The 15,871-nt window shown below is 41.7% G+C and overlaps 3 protein-coding genes across 3 annotated transcripts; 1 reads left to right on the top strand and 2 right to left on the bottom strand.

The window, feature by feature from the left end:
• The first annotated feature begins 1,209 nt into the window (after window positions 1-1,209).
• On the top strand, window positions 1,210-5,289 carry rbm22 (RNA binding motif protein 22). Its single transcript, XM_048237910.1, has 11 exons — window positions 1,210-1,312; window positions 1,930-1,983; window positions 2,086-2,115; window positions 2,277-2,409; window positions 2,488-2,588; window positions 2,819-2,991; window positions 3,206-3,406; window positions 3,849-4,013; window positions 4,305-4,393; window positions 4,636-4,767; window positions 5,088-5,289. Exons 1-11 carry the CDS (start codon window positions 1,259-1,261, stop codon window positions 5,234-5,236), a joined length of 1,281 nt encoding a protein of 426 aa, XP_048093867.1. The 5' UTR covers window positions 1,210-1,258; the 3' UTR covers window positions 5,237-5,289.
• A 361-nt stretch (window positions 5,290-5,650) lies between these two features.
• LOC125291240 (myozenin-2) lies at window positions 5,651-10,174 on the bottom strand. Its single transcript, XM_048237911.1, has 6 exons — window positions 10,024-10,174; window positions 9,435-9,534; window positions 8,694-8,845; window positions 8,292-8,454; window positions 7,243-7,420; window positions 5,651-6,501 (listed from the first exon to the last, which is right to left on the bottom strand). Exons 2-6 carry the CDS (start codon window positions 9,508-9,510, stop codon window positions 6,318-6,320), a joined length of 753 nt encoding a protein of 250 aa, XP_048093868.1. The 5' UTR covers window positions 9,511-9,534; window positions 10,024-10,174; the 3' UTR covers window positions 5,651-6,317.
• A 472-nt stretch (window positions 10,175-10,646) lies between these two features.
• On the bottom strand, window positions 10,647-15,474 carry arl3l1 (ADP ribosylation factor like GTPase 3, like 1). Its single transcript, XM_048237320.1, has 6 exons — window positions 15,252-15,474; window positions 14,621-14,764; window positions 13,096-13,212; window positions 12,883-12,933; window positions 12,575-12,760; window positions 10,647-11,357 (listed from the first exon to the last, which is right to left on the bottom strand). The coding sequence occupies exons 1-6, from the start codon at window positions 15,267-15,269 to the stop codon at window positions 11,310-11,312; spliced, it is 564 nt and encodes a 187-aa protein (XP_048093277.1). The 5' UTR covers window positions 15,270-15,474; the 3' UTR covers window positions 10,647-11,309.
• Window positions 15,475-15,871: the final 397 nt, after the last annotated feature.

Raw genomic sequence — 15,871 nt, 5'->3', positions numbered from 1 at the left:
AGAATTTCTCAGAATTATGAACAGGCAAGATGGAGGTGGGGTTGTATAAAATGAATTTTACATGTGAAATCTATGAACTAATCATGTTTTGGTACTTGTTGTCTAGCAGATACCAGTGAGAATTGAGTGTGGATAATGCAATTTAGTGAGACAGTTAGAATCATAGGCCTTTCAGCGTGATTTAATTTTGTGGGAAAAATGTGCTGGACTGGGAGGCGGTCATATTTTGTACCGCTCTGCAGTACATCTCATATCTAAGGAGCTTATTTTTCCACCAAAGTTTACAGTTTGTCTTATAACAAGTACATTATTCACAAAAATAGTCATTTAGATATTTTGGATATGTACATTTGAGATTTAAGTGGTGGGACAGGAAATGTACCAAAATCCTGGAATGTCCCCTAAGGTAGACAGGCTTTGTGTGTTAAAACTATGTTTGGCTAGTCCGTCACAGCTAACTTCAGCACAGCTTACACGCGCAGAAATTAAAATTCAATATCAGCATCACGAGATTCATTATCGGAAAATCCTGAAAGCGTACCTGATGCAAAGCCAAAACGAGAAAAAAAAAAACTTCATACATGATGTCTTTAAATCAATTTGTTGACCTTTGTTTCATTGCTTCTGTTGAGAAACTAGTTCGCCACACACACTGAACTTATCAAGCATTCTTCAGAACGCAGCTGATCAACGCGTCCCGTCTACTTTCACTTTCAATGAAATCCACTAAACGAAATACACTAGAAGCGGCGGATATTCGGATAAGATGTGAAGCACAAAACCCGTCGTTAATGTCAGCGGCCTGTTATAACAATGGCCTGTGTATACAGAAATATAGCCTACCTCTGACCGACAGACCCCCCTCTCTAAAAAAAAAAAAAAAACTCATCGGATCTATACGAATTGTGTGGGTCTCATTTTCAAGTCCAAAAAAACGGAATTCCGTTTTTAAAACGGAAGAATCACACCCCTGAGAAGGTATAAGAGTATGCGGACCGGTACCAGCAGATACAGAGACAGTTTCTATTCACAAGCCACCAGGATTATCTTCCTCATAGCTAATCTATCTCTCTTGCCACTTGCCCCCCCTGTATAATACAGTTAGGAGCTTTTACACACAATTTGTATTTTTGTAGTCAGCCTACTATACAGTCAGCCAGAGAGTTTTTGTTTTTCCAGTATTGACACTCCTGGCTCACCGTCCTTCTCAAACGGATAGGTCGATTACGTCACTTCCTGTTTGTCCATCCCTGGAAAAATGGCGACGTCTTTAGGAGCTAACACATACAACAGGCAAAATTGGGAGGACGCGGTATGCTTTAAATGTCTAGGTTAACTAAAATATGACATAATTTAAGTGATGCTAATGGTCATGTGAATACTGTAATAAGTGTTTATATTAACGGTGACAAACCGATCATCATCCTGAAATGCTGCTTTGGCGATGCTGGCTAGCTAACGCTAGCACTTTTGTCTGTTTTCAAAGAATGTAACGTAACGTTATCATCGCTTACGCTTATCATCAGACTGGCTTGTGAATGGGCATGTGGCTTGTAAAACGAAGCCAAAACGAATAACGTTAGGCATGTGGCTTGTAAAACGAAGTCAAAACGAATTCTTAACGTAAACGAAGACTCGTTTCAAATCTAATCTAACGTTAGCTCATATGTGAACGAGGGAGCCAACATTTTCATTTTCTATACTGTAAGCTAATGTGTATGTGTCGTATTTATTCGTGCTAGGTACATTTCGGGAGCGTTGATCTTGTGAGCTAACGATAACTTAGTTTACGGTAATCTAGGAGCTCAATGCATGAGGAAATACAAATCTCTACAGGAGTGATATAAAACGTTTGTCAAACTTTATTCCAACACGTGCGTTGTCTTTCAAATATGCCTTTGACTTATGAAGTGTTATTTCTCGTTGCAGGATTTTCCAATTCTCTGCCAAACATGTCTAGGAGAGAATCCTTACATTCGCATGGTATGTACCTCACATTCATTTAATGGCTGAATCACCTCTTGTGGTTAAAAGACTGTGGATAATTGTAATGATGAACTTCTTAATGTTTTTCTTTTTTGTTAGACCAAAGAGAAGTATGGGAAGGAGTGTAAAGTAAGTGCAAGGATGTTAACATTAATAGTTTTCTGTTACACTTAGTGCAGTGTACTTTTTAATTTGGGATTTTGCAATTGACCTCAATGAGTCAATTAATAGTTGCAGGCCTATTATTCATTAGCTTCACCTCCCTCCCTGTGTATATTTTGCTTCCATAGATTTGTGCCCGTCCCTTTACTGTGTTTCGCTGGTGCCCTGGTGTGAGAATGCGCTTCAAGAAGACAGAGGTTTGTCAGACTTGCAGCAAAATGAAGAACGTCTGCCAGACCTGCTTGCTTGACCTTGAATATGGTATGATTGTGTCCACTGACCACTGGTCTTTCACAAACAAGTCCTCTCAGTAGTTAAATGTTTGTATTCTTCCTGCAGGTCTGCCCATTCAGGTCCGTGACACAGGTCTTTCGGTCAAAGATGACGTGCCGAAGTCAGATGTGAACAAAGAATACTACACTCAGAATATGGAGAGAGAGGTACATTTCCATCAACCTCACATGAAGTGTGCATGATGTTGTTTAGAATCGCAGATTTATCAATAATCATCATTATTTACCCCTGTATACACCTCATTCCGTTCACTAAACATATACTACTAGTGTGGATTTTACCAAAGTTGGTCTTTTCAGACATAGAATGAGGTACATTCTGGTAGCAAGGTAGATAAATTGCCATCCCCAAGTGCTGAATGATGAATGTCTGACAGATTGCCAACTCTGACGGGACGAGGGCAGTGGGTATGCTTGGTAAGGCTCCGAGTTCCAGTGACATGCTCCTGAAGCTGGCCCGCACCACGCCCTACTACAAGAGGAACAGGCCACACATCTGCTCCTTCTGGGTGAAGGGAGAGTGCAAGAGAGGAGAGGAGTGTCCGTACAGGTGAGGCACGGGTTTGGTTGAAGGGTTCGCCATTTAGGCAGAGCGGTAACATCAACATTGCCAGACACATTTTTTAGCTTCAAATAAAATATAATTTCCATTACCTTGGTCATTTTAATGCCAAAACGTGTCTGAAGCCTAATGTTCAGTATTGCAATGTTGACATGTAACCTTGGACTTGAAAGTTGTATCTACTGTTTACCTTTAACCACAGACATGAGAAGCCAACTGATCCAGATGACCCTCTGGCTGACCAGAACATCAAGGACCGTTACTATGGCATCAATGATCCGGTTGCTGACAAACTGTTGAAGAGGGCGTCTTCCATGCCGAGACTGGATACTCCAGACGACAAGTCTATCACCACTCTCTATGTGGGAGGCCTAGGAGACACCATCACTGACTCCGAACTCAGGTGAGATTCTCCATTGTTCTGCCTGAACATCAGCATCTATGGAAATGCGTTTGAATATGAAATCTGGAGGTTTTCCACGACTGCTGTTTTTTAAAAGGATTTGTTGTGTTCCTAATGACTTCCTGTTCATACAATGATCTCCTTAGAAGAACTGCCTCTGTCCCCAAAATCAAATCTCTAGTATTTGTGTTCTCCATTACACTGTATTTGTGTTCTCCATTACACTGTATTTGTGTTCTCCATTTACACTGTATTTGCAGTCTACTTTTCCATTGAATTTCAGCAGTGTACCCGTTCTTGGTTTGTTGTGTTGAAACTGCAGGTTATTTGATGTGGTGAGCCTGACTGCCAGAGAATCTGCAAATTGTTTACACTGAAAGGGTAACATGCTTTTAACCACGTTAAAAGGGCTGTTTCCTACTATGTTCTTTTCTTTTGGCAGGAACCACTTCTATCAGTTTGGGGAGATTCGCACCATCACAGTCGTTCCCAGACAGCAGTGCGCTTTCATCCAGTTTGCTACGCGTGGGGCTGCTGAGTCAGCTGCAGAGAAGTCCTTTAACAAGCTCATCATTCACGGCCGCAGACTCAACGTCAAATGGGGCAGGTGAGGATTGAAAGGCCCTTATTGTCCTTAAGGAGGACATGGTCTGGACTTTGATGGTTTATGAGAAAGTTATTCATGGGAGGCGGTGCTGCAGATGGCCAGTTTTTTTGTGTCATTTAGGATTCCAACAAAAGAGAAAATGTTAAGGAGAGTGTCATATCTGATTTCGCTGTAACAATGCATTTTTTTCAGTGTAACAAAACCATTCTATGGAAGTTAATGTGTGTCTGTCTCTGTCTGTCTGTCTGTCTGTCTGTCTGTCTGTCTGTCTGTCCTGTCTGTCTGTCCCAGGTCCCAGGGATCTCGAGGAAAGGAGAGAGAAAAAGACGGAGTGTCTGAAAGCGGCATGCGACTGGAACCAGTGCCTGGACTTCCTGGAGGTGAGCAACTCATACGACTATCACCATCAAGAAGAAAAGGCTAGCTGTGCTAACATTAAGGATTTGTGCGGAAAATCAATTTAGTTAATCACATAGATTCTAATATAAACTGAATTAGGTTTATGACGTTTATTTTACACTCAGGTTTATGATGTTTATTTTACATCTCAATTTTTTTCTGATTCTTAAAAAAAATACCTATGTATCTCTAAATACTTTTTTGTTTTTTTTAATCCTCGTAGCGTTGCCTCCACCTCCTGTGTCAGAAGAGGAGGGCTCAGCCAATTACTTCAACCTGGGCCCCAGCAGTGCTCCTGTGGTGATGAACATGGGGCTGCCACCTCCTCCAGGGGTCTCCATGCCCCCACCTCCAGGTCAGACTCCCTCTGCCTGACATTACATGGGGATGAGTGACCGGTGGCAAGGGTAGTGTCATAATGTAGTAATGGGAGGGGTTGGTCAGCTGTCAAAATTGGACGTACTTCAATAGAAACTTCTTTGAGAACTGAAGGGGACACAGAGTAGAGGAAATTACCCAATTCATTAATTAAAATGTCCTAATATTAAAACAATAATAATTTGATGTATGTTGACTTTGCAAAACAAGCTTTTGAGAAGATTTAAATCACTTATATTTCAGGGTGTGTATTTAATTACCCAGTAGTAATCTATATCCCTGTGCTCTGTTTTGTAGGCTTTGGTCCTCCAATGTTCCCCTCTATGGATGGCATGGGCCCTCCTATGCCCCCTCCCATGCAAATGAGGCTCCCAGGTCAGGTCCACTACCCTTCCCAGGATCCTCAGCGCATGGGTGCCCATGCTGCTCGCCACGGAGGCACATAGGGATGGAACTTAAAAAACACTGCTGTGAACTGTGGCAAAAAAGACAACCTTTTCATATATATATATATATATATATATATATATATATATATATATATATAAAAATTTGTGTCATCAGGTTGGTCCTATTCCAGTGGGCAATGTCTTTTTTTTTAATTTCTTTTATCAAAGCAGTGAATCCTTGGTACCCATCAGAGAAGCAGGCTCAATTTCAAATTCATCAAATGTATATGCCTCACTAATGTGTTTTTTTTTTGCTTGTCTTATTTCTCTGTATTTTTGGATATGACCATAAACCAATTCCTCATTCGTATGATTCCTTTTGCCATGATGTGATAAGTGTTTTTTCCACTGTGAGTCTTGTCTGACTGCGGGACAGGGGGAAGTACGTGAATGTATATGTAACAAAGAGAATTCAGATGACTCATGCTTTTTATTTCTACACATTACATCCAGACAACTTTTCCACTTTAAATTCAGCCTGCTATGAACCTGAGACCTTCTGGAGGTTGCGTGTTCAATGTGATGTGTACATTTGGCCTGACTCTGTAGCATAACTAGGGTGTAGTAACTATTATTCTCCACAAGGTGGAGACGTTGTCACTCTAATGTAGAATTTCAAAGTCTGAACTGTTACAGAATGGAAGAGGAGGACTCAGTCGTCACTGCCAGTCCAATTGTAGTGTGTGTGTCGTCCTATTTGGACCAATCCAACCCGTTTTGTGATATTTCCATTCATCTGTGTATTGTTTCCAACAATTTTGTAATGTGATAATGTAACATTTATTAAACCCTTTCATTTTATGATTTATTATCGAATAGTGATATGCATTTTCCTTCAAATGAGAAAAAAAAGTAGTATTTTCTCAACAAAACCCTGTTAGTTCAGATCCTGCTAGAGCTGCTCTTTAAGGTTAGTTTTACATTCAGCATTCAGGTAGAAGCTTTAAATCAGCTGCCGTGTTGCCTGTTGTAATCCTCTTCTATGCTCATTAAGCCAGTGCAGTCAGTCAAGTCATTGGACACGGGGCACAGCCGCCCAGCTCAGCCCAGTCCAGCTCCCCCAGTCTTCACTGCATCCTCAGAGGTCCTCAGACTCGGGGGTGTACTGTCTGACCCATCCCTGGGGCCTGCGGTTGAAGTTGGGCCGGTGGCACATCCGCTCCCAGGTCATATTTGACTCTGTGTAGGCCTGATTGAGTTCGAACCCTGGCAAAGGGAATGTTCTCACACTCCCTGCCGTCCCTCCAAAAGGCGTCGGAGCCCTGAGTGAAACAAACAGAACGCATTTCCTGTTTATGGTTAAACAGACAAAAAGCATTTCCTGTTTGCTATCTCACTGATACTAATAGGTCACATTAGGTGTGTGTTTATTGATTGCAAACGTAACTCTCAAGCATATGTCAAAAAAAGCTCAATACATGTGGGTTGAGAATGCAGAATAGGCTACAAATTCTGGTTCCTTTACAACAAAGTTGTTACCATCTCAGTCCCTGTGTTTGGAACATTCATAGTCATTCACTACAATACATAGTGCACTACAAAGTGATTAATTGCCTTGTTGTTGCTCTTTTTAAAGTGCACTATGTAGTTATGGAGTGGACCCAGAGAGTCCCCAACACAGAGAGGAACAAAAAATCTCTTCTGGTGAGTAGGCCACAATTTCAGGTCAGGTGCAGCCAATACATGGAAGGAATCAAACCAATTTTGTGAGAACTGACCAAGTATTAGATGTTGACTTTTAGCCAAGCAATACAATTTTATGGCTTCCTGCTAAATATACTGCTCGCCTTGCAATAGTGTCATCTTACAATCCATGCTGTGCCTAATTTGAGCATGTTGTGAAGAGACTTGGGTTTCACTATTCAGGCCATAGACTTCTCCAAAGGATGGCAGGCACAACAACAACAGCTTAACCCTCGGGGCCAAATGTCTGCATGCCCGTCCGGCCAGAGCGCTTCCTCAGCAGGACGCGGGCTTGTCTGGCCCGTGGGAGATGTGCTGACCTGTTGAAGCATTTGTAGTTGGCCGGGGTGAGCTTGGCTGGCAGCTCGGGGAGGTTGGCGCTGATGGACGCCACCACAGTGTCCCGCTTCTCCTCATTCCACGGTGAGCTGTAGGACTTGGGGATGATGGTGACGTTGAATCTCTCGTGGGGTACCTCTGTCAGCGGCCCAGAGTAACCTTACAGAGATCAAACGAGTAAAGGGGAGAACCCTCTGATATTTAAAATGAGCAGGCTCTCTTCTCTCACCTCTCTGCCAAGTTGAAATTGTTAGTCCCTTTGGAATCTGGATTCCACTTGTAGCTGCTAAAATGGAACTTTGAATATAGAGGTAACTTTGTATTTTACGCTTACATATATTCATTTAGCAGACGATTTTATCCAAAGCGACATACATATGTCAATTATATTACGAGGACCAATGTCCCCAGAACAACATAAGGTTAAAGCTGCATTTGGCAAGATTTTTTTTATCATATTCACTGAAACCGACACTATGCTCCGACAGAACAACATAAATCAGCCGGTTTTAGAAAAAAAAAACACACTTCTACCTCCACCTAGAGCTTGTTATTTGTTTTGCAAAAATCCACAGCTCCCGGTTCTTCTGGTCCAATCAGAGCAGGGCTGTGTGAGATCTGACTGTCAATCACAGTCTGGTGCACACACACTGGCGAGCACAACTCGATGAGAGGGTGCTCGGTGGTAGTGGGGGAGGGGCATGAGAGTTGTAAACATTCAACATTCAAAGTCCTCTCAATCTGTCAGACTTGCCAACTGCAGCTTTAAGTGCCTTGCTCAAGGGTACAACGGTAGAAGGCCAGATTCAGGAATTGAACCCACAGCTTTTCAGGCTACTGCATGCTATACCACTGCCCTATTTTACCACTCGTAATAGAACGACTTTGAATGGAGCTAATCATGAATTATTACAATATTTATCGGAATATTTAAATATTTAGATATTAAATATTTAATATTTGATTTGGGCAACATGAACTTCACAATTGTGTCAGGAGACTGCTGCGGAACCACAGAGAGCGTATTCACCTGGAGCAAGAACATCAGGGTTCCCCTTCCTGGCCACAGTGTGTTTCAGTGTGCTCACCAGACAGTTCTTCCCAGGCTGGCTGATGCCCACCTGACTGCCACTGGAGTTCTTGTCTTCAGGCCCTTTATTGCCCCCAGGCCCTTTATTGCCCTCGGTGTCATCCTGCTCATGGGGAGAACCAGTAGTGGACAGGTCAGTATTGCCCTATATGCCTGTTTTCCTATAAACAATCTGCAGACATCTGTTCCACAGGGTCCTAGAGCTCTTCACTTAAAAGTGGGTTTCTCTGAGCTGCTGTTTCGATGTTGACATGAAATACAAGTCTGTAGGGCTTAGACTTTGCATACTGTGCCTTCTAAATATAAAAATAGCAGAATGATACAAGAGTGAAATACTCCTACACAAGTCTGTGTGTTTGCGTTTTCCAGGGTGAACCTTTCAACTCGCTTCAGTCGCTCGTGAAACATCTTGGAGCCTCTGTTCGACAACAGTTTCAGTTCCTCCATCATTACGTCTCGAGGAATGCTCATCTTCTTCCCCAAGTTAAAATGATCTGTAGCACACACACACACACACACACACACACACACACACACACACACTCACACACACACACACACACACACACAAACAAAACAATGAGGAAGGCATCCAAGGTTATGACACGTCATAGAGATAATTGATTTATTGCCATATTTTTCACTGACATGTACTATGAGGACAATCTGCAATTAATCATGGCCGGGCTCTGTAAACATGAGTATTCGGTAGCTTAATTAAATTTGACACGGGTATTCAGACTGCCTGCTGCCTGTGCTGTGAGGTCATCTCCTCTTTGACTGGGGCTAAGAGCTCTGCCCAGTCAGGCATTTGTGAGTCATGACTCAGTATGCCCCCTCCGGGATATGACATATGACATATGACATTACTGAGCTCCTTTCTGCACTTTCTGTTCTGCTCACATGTAACCTTTGCTCCATTGCTATTGAACATTTGGAATTTCCATTGTTGAATTTGAATTGTTGAATCATTGTCAAGCTAAAGACTAATAGCAATCCAAACTGACGTTTATTATATAAGATTAACATGAAATCTAGCCTTTTATGAGCTTTGACCATGTAGATTTGAGTGTAGTGCCATACCTCCTTCTATTTCTGCACTGGCGTCCAAAATGTTTTGTCTCCTCTGCTTCTCCATGTCGGGATAAGGAACCGGCATTTTGGCTTTTGTTTTTAGTTCACTCTTCAGGCATATGCAACAAGAATTAATTTAGAAGAATTACTGCTGTGTTCCCACTGTGTGAGCTACTATCATTGCATGTCATTACATGAAAATAATAATAATAATAATAATAAGCTTTATTTCTATAGCACCTTTCATACACAGAACACAGCTCAAAGTGCTTTACATTTGGAGCATTTAACACAATAATAGAGAGAAAAGAAAGGAGAAAAAATACAGACAAACAAGCAAATCAGTAAATAAAACATCAGAGATTTAGAATTATGTAAAAATGAGATAGCCATCTTTACTAATGGAAAATTCCCTATTTCGATTCAAACTGAGATCAGTAATAAGTCGTCAGTCAAGAAATATAAATATATTCAAGATTTATCTTGGCAGACAAAAGAATATTCTATGAGAATCATATGAACTGATTAGACTGCCATTACAATTACATGCATGCATTCAGCAATACTGCCAAAAATCCACAGATGTATTTGCACATACCTGTGAGTTAGAGGATTGTATCCTTGTGATGACTGATGTGTTGCTTGCTGCAGTCCAGTGGCTTCTGCCTGGGGGAGAATGTGAGCTGACAGAGCTAAGCGTGGCTGGAGTTAAATGGTTAGATCACTGGCTTAATTTAGCCAGTGGTGTGCTAAAGGCTAATGGTCAGGAGATTATCACAGTAGCCCCTCCGCATCCTGGTCAGTAAAAACCTGATCCAGGGGCCAGAACAGAGAGATGGCACGTAGTAAACCACAGATGCATCCTTAAGGCCTGACTCATGCCTAAATTTAGGGCACCAAGGAACATGGAGGTGTACCCAAGCAATTGCTGTTTTCTTTTCCCCAATTCCTTCCGTCTTTTCTCCCTTATAGTTTATACATTCACCTTTGTTCTCAGCTCTCAACTAGCACCGTTATTTACCCACAGTAACCTTAGATTCATTAAATATCTTGCACAAATAATAGGGAAATATGTGACAGAATGTGTTGATTTTCAAAGTAATAGAATATAACATAATGTTTGTAATTACAGACTTAATTTCAGCAGTAAAACTGACAAATAATTTAATTAATTGTAAATTAATTTCATCACAATGCAACATTCACAAATTAAACCGGAGCTTGTAAAGAACTAGAGGAATTTAATGTCACATAATTTCACAAACATTGCAGAGACACAATTGCATTGTACACTCTATACAATGTTGCCTTGTACATAATTCTGTGTAATCACAAATCTACTCTGATTTATAACTGGCTATTTTCACTGTGGTCAGGACTGGGTTAGGTAAAGGGTTACGCCATAGTGGGTAGTTAATGTACCCTGAGATATAACTACTAAACATATTTTCTATTCACATTTTGACAGACAGAATACTGGACATTTCCACACTTTCCAAATTCTGATACTTCCATCAACTTGCATTTCAAAATGTTCCAGAACCCTCTACAAAGGGACAGTCAATCATTCCGACAGTACATCCAGTACATCCAGGAAGTATACTGCTTCTGGCCTCAGCTTAGCTCAACATAGCACCTGTTATTGACAGGAGAGACAAGGAGGCCTGATGGCCAACCTGCTTATTCTTTAGTTGTTTGTTCAGAACTTAGTATGTGGATTCTCTTAAGCCAGACAAAAATGCTACAATGTACGTCTGGATTTTTCTCATACTGAGCACTGAGCTTCGTACAAAAAAAATATTATTACAAAATTGTTTTTCATTATGCTCGGAGAAATGTTTTGGGGTAGTGAAGTAAAAAATGACTTTGTGGACAAATTGTCATTCACTTCTTCTTATTCGCGATGTTGTTGCTGATCCAGTTCATGCCATCCTGTAATACGACAGGATAAAAGAGGACAATCAAACAAAATGCAAACAGAATTTAAAAATATTTTGGGCCTCTCAGCCAAATTCTAAAACAGCAATGACATGTCTTCTCTCACGTTACTGAAACTGAATCTGATCTCATAATATGGAATAGAATATCTTTTATTTGTCATTGTAACAGGTACAACAAAATGAAGTGCATTCCTTGTCAAGTGCAACAAGACATCTAATGAGGCAGTATATTTATAAATAAATACATAAAAAATGATATCAGCCTCGTTGACTCTGCATTGACACTGTATAGTATCAAATTCAATGAAACTGCCAGAATCCTCTCATAGCTCATTTTCTGTCGTCACTCCATGCGTAGCCGCTGAAACTACTTCTCAAACAAATCTACTACTCAAACAAAGCTGTTATCACTGTTGTTGTACTGTGGGATTGGCGTGTTTAATACAGTCTTGTGGTGACAGCACAACAACAAACCGACATATGTCTTCACAGCCTTTAAGTCGTAATAGTTCACTTGCATTGCACTGTTTGCACATCCTCTAGGTAATATTGCAGTTGGGACTGATTTGATCTACTCTGATTTTGTAGGATGTAGTATGTCTGCCTTCATCGTCTATTCTATATGTTCTCAGGCATGACTGTGACCTGTTGTTCTGCCTGTTCTGCCTTCCACAGATGTTTTATGTGTTTTCAGGCTTAGCGGGGAGCATTTCTGCCCATACAGGGCCTTGATAAAGTACTGTATAAATGCCCATACAGGGCCTTGGTGCTGTATAAATGCCCATACAGTGCCTTGATAAAGTACTGTATAAATGCCCATACAGGGCCTTGATAAAGTGCTGTATAAATGCCCATACAGGGCCTTGATAAAGTGCTGTATAAATGCCCATACAGGGCCTTGATAAAGTGCTGTATAAATGCCCATACAGGGCCTTGATAAAGTGCTGTATAAATGCCCATACAGTGCCTTGATAAAGTGCTGTATAAATGCCCATACAGGGCCTTGATAAAGTGCTGTATAAATGCCCATACAGGGCCTTGATAAAGTGCTGTATAAATGCCCATACAGGGCCTTGATAAAGTGCTGTATAAATGCCCATACAGGGCCTTGATAAAGTATAAAGTTGTATAAATGCAAGTTGTTGTTGTTGTTGTTGTTGTTGTTGTTGTTGTTTTCAGCCTTATCCGACTGTGCCTGCTGTTGCCCACCTGTACACCCTCTGCAGACACTGCAGAGCAGGCCTGGATCTGCCACTCGCGGTCGCGGTACGTGTGCAGGTTGAGTCCCTCTGCTATCTCGCTGGCGGGTGAGGCCGTGGCCAGGTCCTGCTTGTTGGCAAAAATGAGTATGGGCACACCCTTCAGGTTCTCCTCCTCGATCAACTCAGCGAGCTCCTTCAGGGGAAAAGAGGAAGGATCAGGTATTTAGAAAACTAGTAGATAAATGGTTAGTGAATAAGGCTAGTCTGTCAGCTAATCTGCCAGCCAATAGTAATGTAAGTTGTGTGCTGTCTTACCACCCCTGTCTCTTCAAACCTCTTCTTGTCTGCGCTGTCAATGACGTAAATCTAAAGTGGTTGGAAGAAGGAGCAATGGCTTAATACATGCTATATATAGGACTAGTCACTAGAGAGTAAATTGGTCTACATTGGTCTACATAAGTTTCCTTATACATACTATAGCCTAGATGGTGTATAAATGAGTTTGAAAGAGAAATGTTTTCAACAAACCAGCAGGTCTGTGTTTTCCAAGTACTTTTTCCAGAAAGTGCGGATCTTTCGTTGTCCTCCAATGTCCCAAACATTGAGCTTCATGCCATGGGATGTGACACTTTTAATGTTGAAGCCCTGTTGGAGTTAAACAGTAGCAGAGTTGGGCTGATAGTACAGATGCTATTCTATTCCTAAAAACATTATGGAAGTGGGACATCATCGTGACCACTAATGTGCGAATGAGGGGCCCCCTTTTTTTTGCCCAGGTGTCCCAGTGATCCTCATTGGGACCAACATCCTGGCATGGCCAGAGATAGAGATGGCAGCGTTTCAAACACGTTTCTATTTTTACCCGGCCTTTAAGTAGCCTCCTACTCCAAAGACTTGATGGGCTAGATCATCTTCAACCGCGGGATTAAAGTCACGGCCTAGGCTCTATTCTTAGTGTGAATCCTTTCCTCTACAAAGGAACTCACTGGGAGTTATGCTTAAGGGTTTTGTAATAGATGCGTGTTAATTAACCAGGGAAAGCGAATGCTGATCAGGCTCAATTGTGCTGTTACATGAAACACTAAGAAGAGAACCGTTGGTATTGACAGAGTTCTTATAAACTCTTATGAAACACGCCACAAAATTGGCAAAATGGAAATATGCACCAGTGAAATGTTGAAAATTTGTGTTTATTTTGAAAAGCTAATTCAAGCAGTACAGAATGAATTCCATATAGTGCCACCCTGAGCCATTTTAGTAGACTTTATCTCAGTCATCTTACAGGAAAGTCCAGACAATCATATTTCTATGAACTGGGGGTTTTGTGTGTCAGGTTGAGGCGTGAGGCTCCAATGTCAGCCCACAACCTAATAAGACTTCTGATCCCCTTTGGTGAATGTTGTCTTGGCAAGTCTGGGATTGCCAGAATAGAAACAGGAACCCAATGGTAGGAATCAGAAATACCACAATATCGACTGTGACTTTTTGTTGTCATTGCCATTTTATATCATCTACCAGCAGGGTTATTTCAGGTTCAGTTCAAGTGCAGTACATAGAAAGTTTACTTCCACAAGGTATTCTGCTTGATTTCTTGGCTGCATGCTTAGCAACATATCAACACTTATGTTTTTGATGTACATTTGTGTTAACTGTGTCATCTATTTGTCTCATCTGCATTGTGAGGAGGTACTGAAAGTAGTTTTGATGTTCTGGATGAGTGTCACAAGCATGTGAGGATCACGCTAGACTTGAGTAACAACAGAGGGAAACCATCTGACACTTTCATAGCAACAGGTCACTGCCATTTCCTAACCTGACCTTAGAGTCTACTTATGTAAGCTGTGGTAATGCCAGGAATTGTAGCCTATATCTACACTGAATTAAAGCCTACAGCTCCAGTCCTAGCTTGTTTTTGAAAGAACAGTACTTAGTGCCCAATCCACAAACTAACCACACACCAGACTTCACAGCATAATGACCATTAGGGGTATCCTCAAGCATCCTCAAGTGTAGTGTTCTTCTGCAGAGCATACAACCTCACTCATGTCCTTACCTGAGTAGGTGTGATGGTGTTGACATCTTCTGAAGCCAGTTGTTTCAGTAAGGTTGTTTTGCCAGCGTTATCCAGGCCCAGGAGAACTATCCGGAATTCCAACTCTGTGGTTCCCTTCAGTTTCTCAATGACTGAGAACAAACCCTGGAGCAGATGGGGTCATATGTTTCATAAGGGGTCAGCTACAGGTCATAACGTCTACATATGTACAAATACAATAGCTCTCAAACAAGCTTTGCTTTGAAAGTCAATACTGTTTTAGGTAATATTTCATAAAATATGTAACAGTTTTGTACACATCAGGAAATTGGACTGAACAATGACTTTAAATTGAACAAAGAAAAAGATAGCTGAAGGTTGCAACATATTTGATCAGATATTCTTGTCCATGCATTAGTAATGGAATCATTAGGGCCTTTGGGTTGGCAAAAACAACACTAAACCTCTAACTCAACAGTATTCACTACAGTAAGTAGCGTCTTCTGAGTAACACAATTCCTGCTTCCAACTACCCAATTGACTCTCAGGGGAGAACAAAGAATTCACAGAATCAACTCTCTGAAAAGCAAAACCTTGCCCTTTCGGGTATTCACACAGTCTGTAGTTGCAGTACAACGGTAATGATGCCTACCTTCTGATTCTCTCCCATTGTGAGTGGTGTTAGTGGAGCAGGCAGTGGTGGCAGGGATGGCGATAAGAAGCAAAGCTACATTCTATGGTAAATCCTAACCAGTTAGATCTGCGTCTCCACCAGGCCTAAATGGAAGGTGCCAACAGACACCTCGTTGCTTCCCACGGAACTAGGCTTTAGCGAAGCAGCCTCGGCTAGGATGGATGGAGACCCGTCTCCACTCGGTCGGATGAAAAAGAGGTGGGGACTTGGAAAGGATTAACGGGCCACAATTAGCAATCTCTTCACGCGCCTCCACCTCCCTCTCTCCTGCCCTCCTACCCCAACCCCCACCCAAGTCACCTCCTCCGCCTCCCTCCTGCATTAAAGACTTACCTGGATTATCCCTCCCAACCACCTGCCACACAAGAAGCCATAGGCCTCATAGCATTCTGTCACACAGTCAAAGGCACAGTACCTCTCTCTCCCCAAGCCTTCTGGACACACGCTGTTGTGAAGATTTTTATTCTGTCTAAGGGCTGCTACTCACATTAAACCATAATTGTTGGCCTGGTTGTCTTTAGGACTTAAAGCAGACATAGAAAGCAACTTCTTAGGTCATGTGAATTAGTCTGCTAGGA

The sequence above is a fragment of the Alosa alosa genome, chromosome 2, assembly GCF_017589495.1.
Source record: "Alosa alosa isolate M-15738 ecotype Scorff River chromosome 2, AALO_Geno_1.1, whole genome shotgun sequence".
NCBI lineage: Eukaryota > Metazoa > Chordata > Actinopteri > Clupeiformes > Clupeidae > Alosa > Alosa alosa.
The sequence above is the reverse complement of the archived record's forward strand: the minus strand, read 5'-3'. Positions and strand labels throughout refer to the sequence as shown.

What these genes read in the sequence shown, in the direction of transcription:
- arl3l1 (XM_048237320.1), bottom strand. An exon ending in TGGAAAACACAGACCTGCTG is followed by an intron (nt 12,934 to 13,095) that starts GTTTGTTGAAAA and finishes CAACCACTTTAG; the next exon opens with ATTTACGTCATTGACAGCGC. An exon ending in GGTTTGAAGAGACAGGGGTG is followed by an intron (nt 12,761 to 12,882) that starts GTAAGACAGCAC and finishes TTTCCCCTGAAG; the next exon opens with GAGCTCGCTGAGTTGATCGA.
- rbm22 (XM_048237910.1), top strand. Translation starts at nt 1,259, where the DNA reads ATGGCGACGTCTTTAGGAGCTAACACATACAACAGGCAAAATTGGGAG. An exon ending in CTTGCTTGACCTTGAATATG is followed by an intron (nt 2,410 to 2,487) that starts GTATGATTGTGT and finishes TTCTTCCTGCAG; the next exon opens with GTCTGCCCATTCAGGTCCGT. An exon ending in GGAGAGGAGTGTCCGTACAG is followed by an intron (nt 2,992 to 3,205) that starts GTGAGGCACGGG and finishes CTTTAACCACAG; the next exon opens with ACATGAGAAGCCAACTGATC.
- LOC125291240 (XM_048237911.1), bottom strand. Translation starts at nt 9,510, where the DNA reads ATGCCGGTTCCTTATCCCGACATGGAGAAGCAGAGGAGACAAAACATT. An exon ending in ACGCAAACACACAGACTTGT is followed by an intron (nt 8,455 to 8,693) that starts GTAGGAGTATTT and finishes CCCCATGAGCAG; the next exon opens with GATGACACCGAGGGCAATAA. An exon ending in CCCTGATGTTCTTGCTCCAG is followed by an intron (nt 7,421 to 8,291) that starts GTGAATACGCTC and finishes GATCTCTGTAAG; the next exon opens with GTTACTCTGGGCCGCTGACA.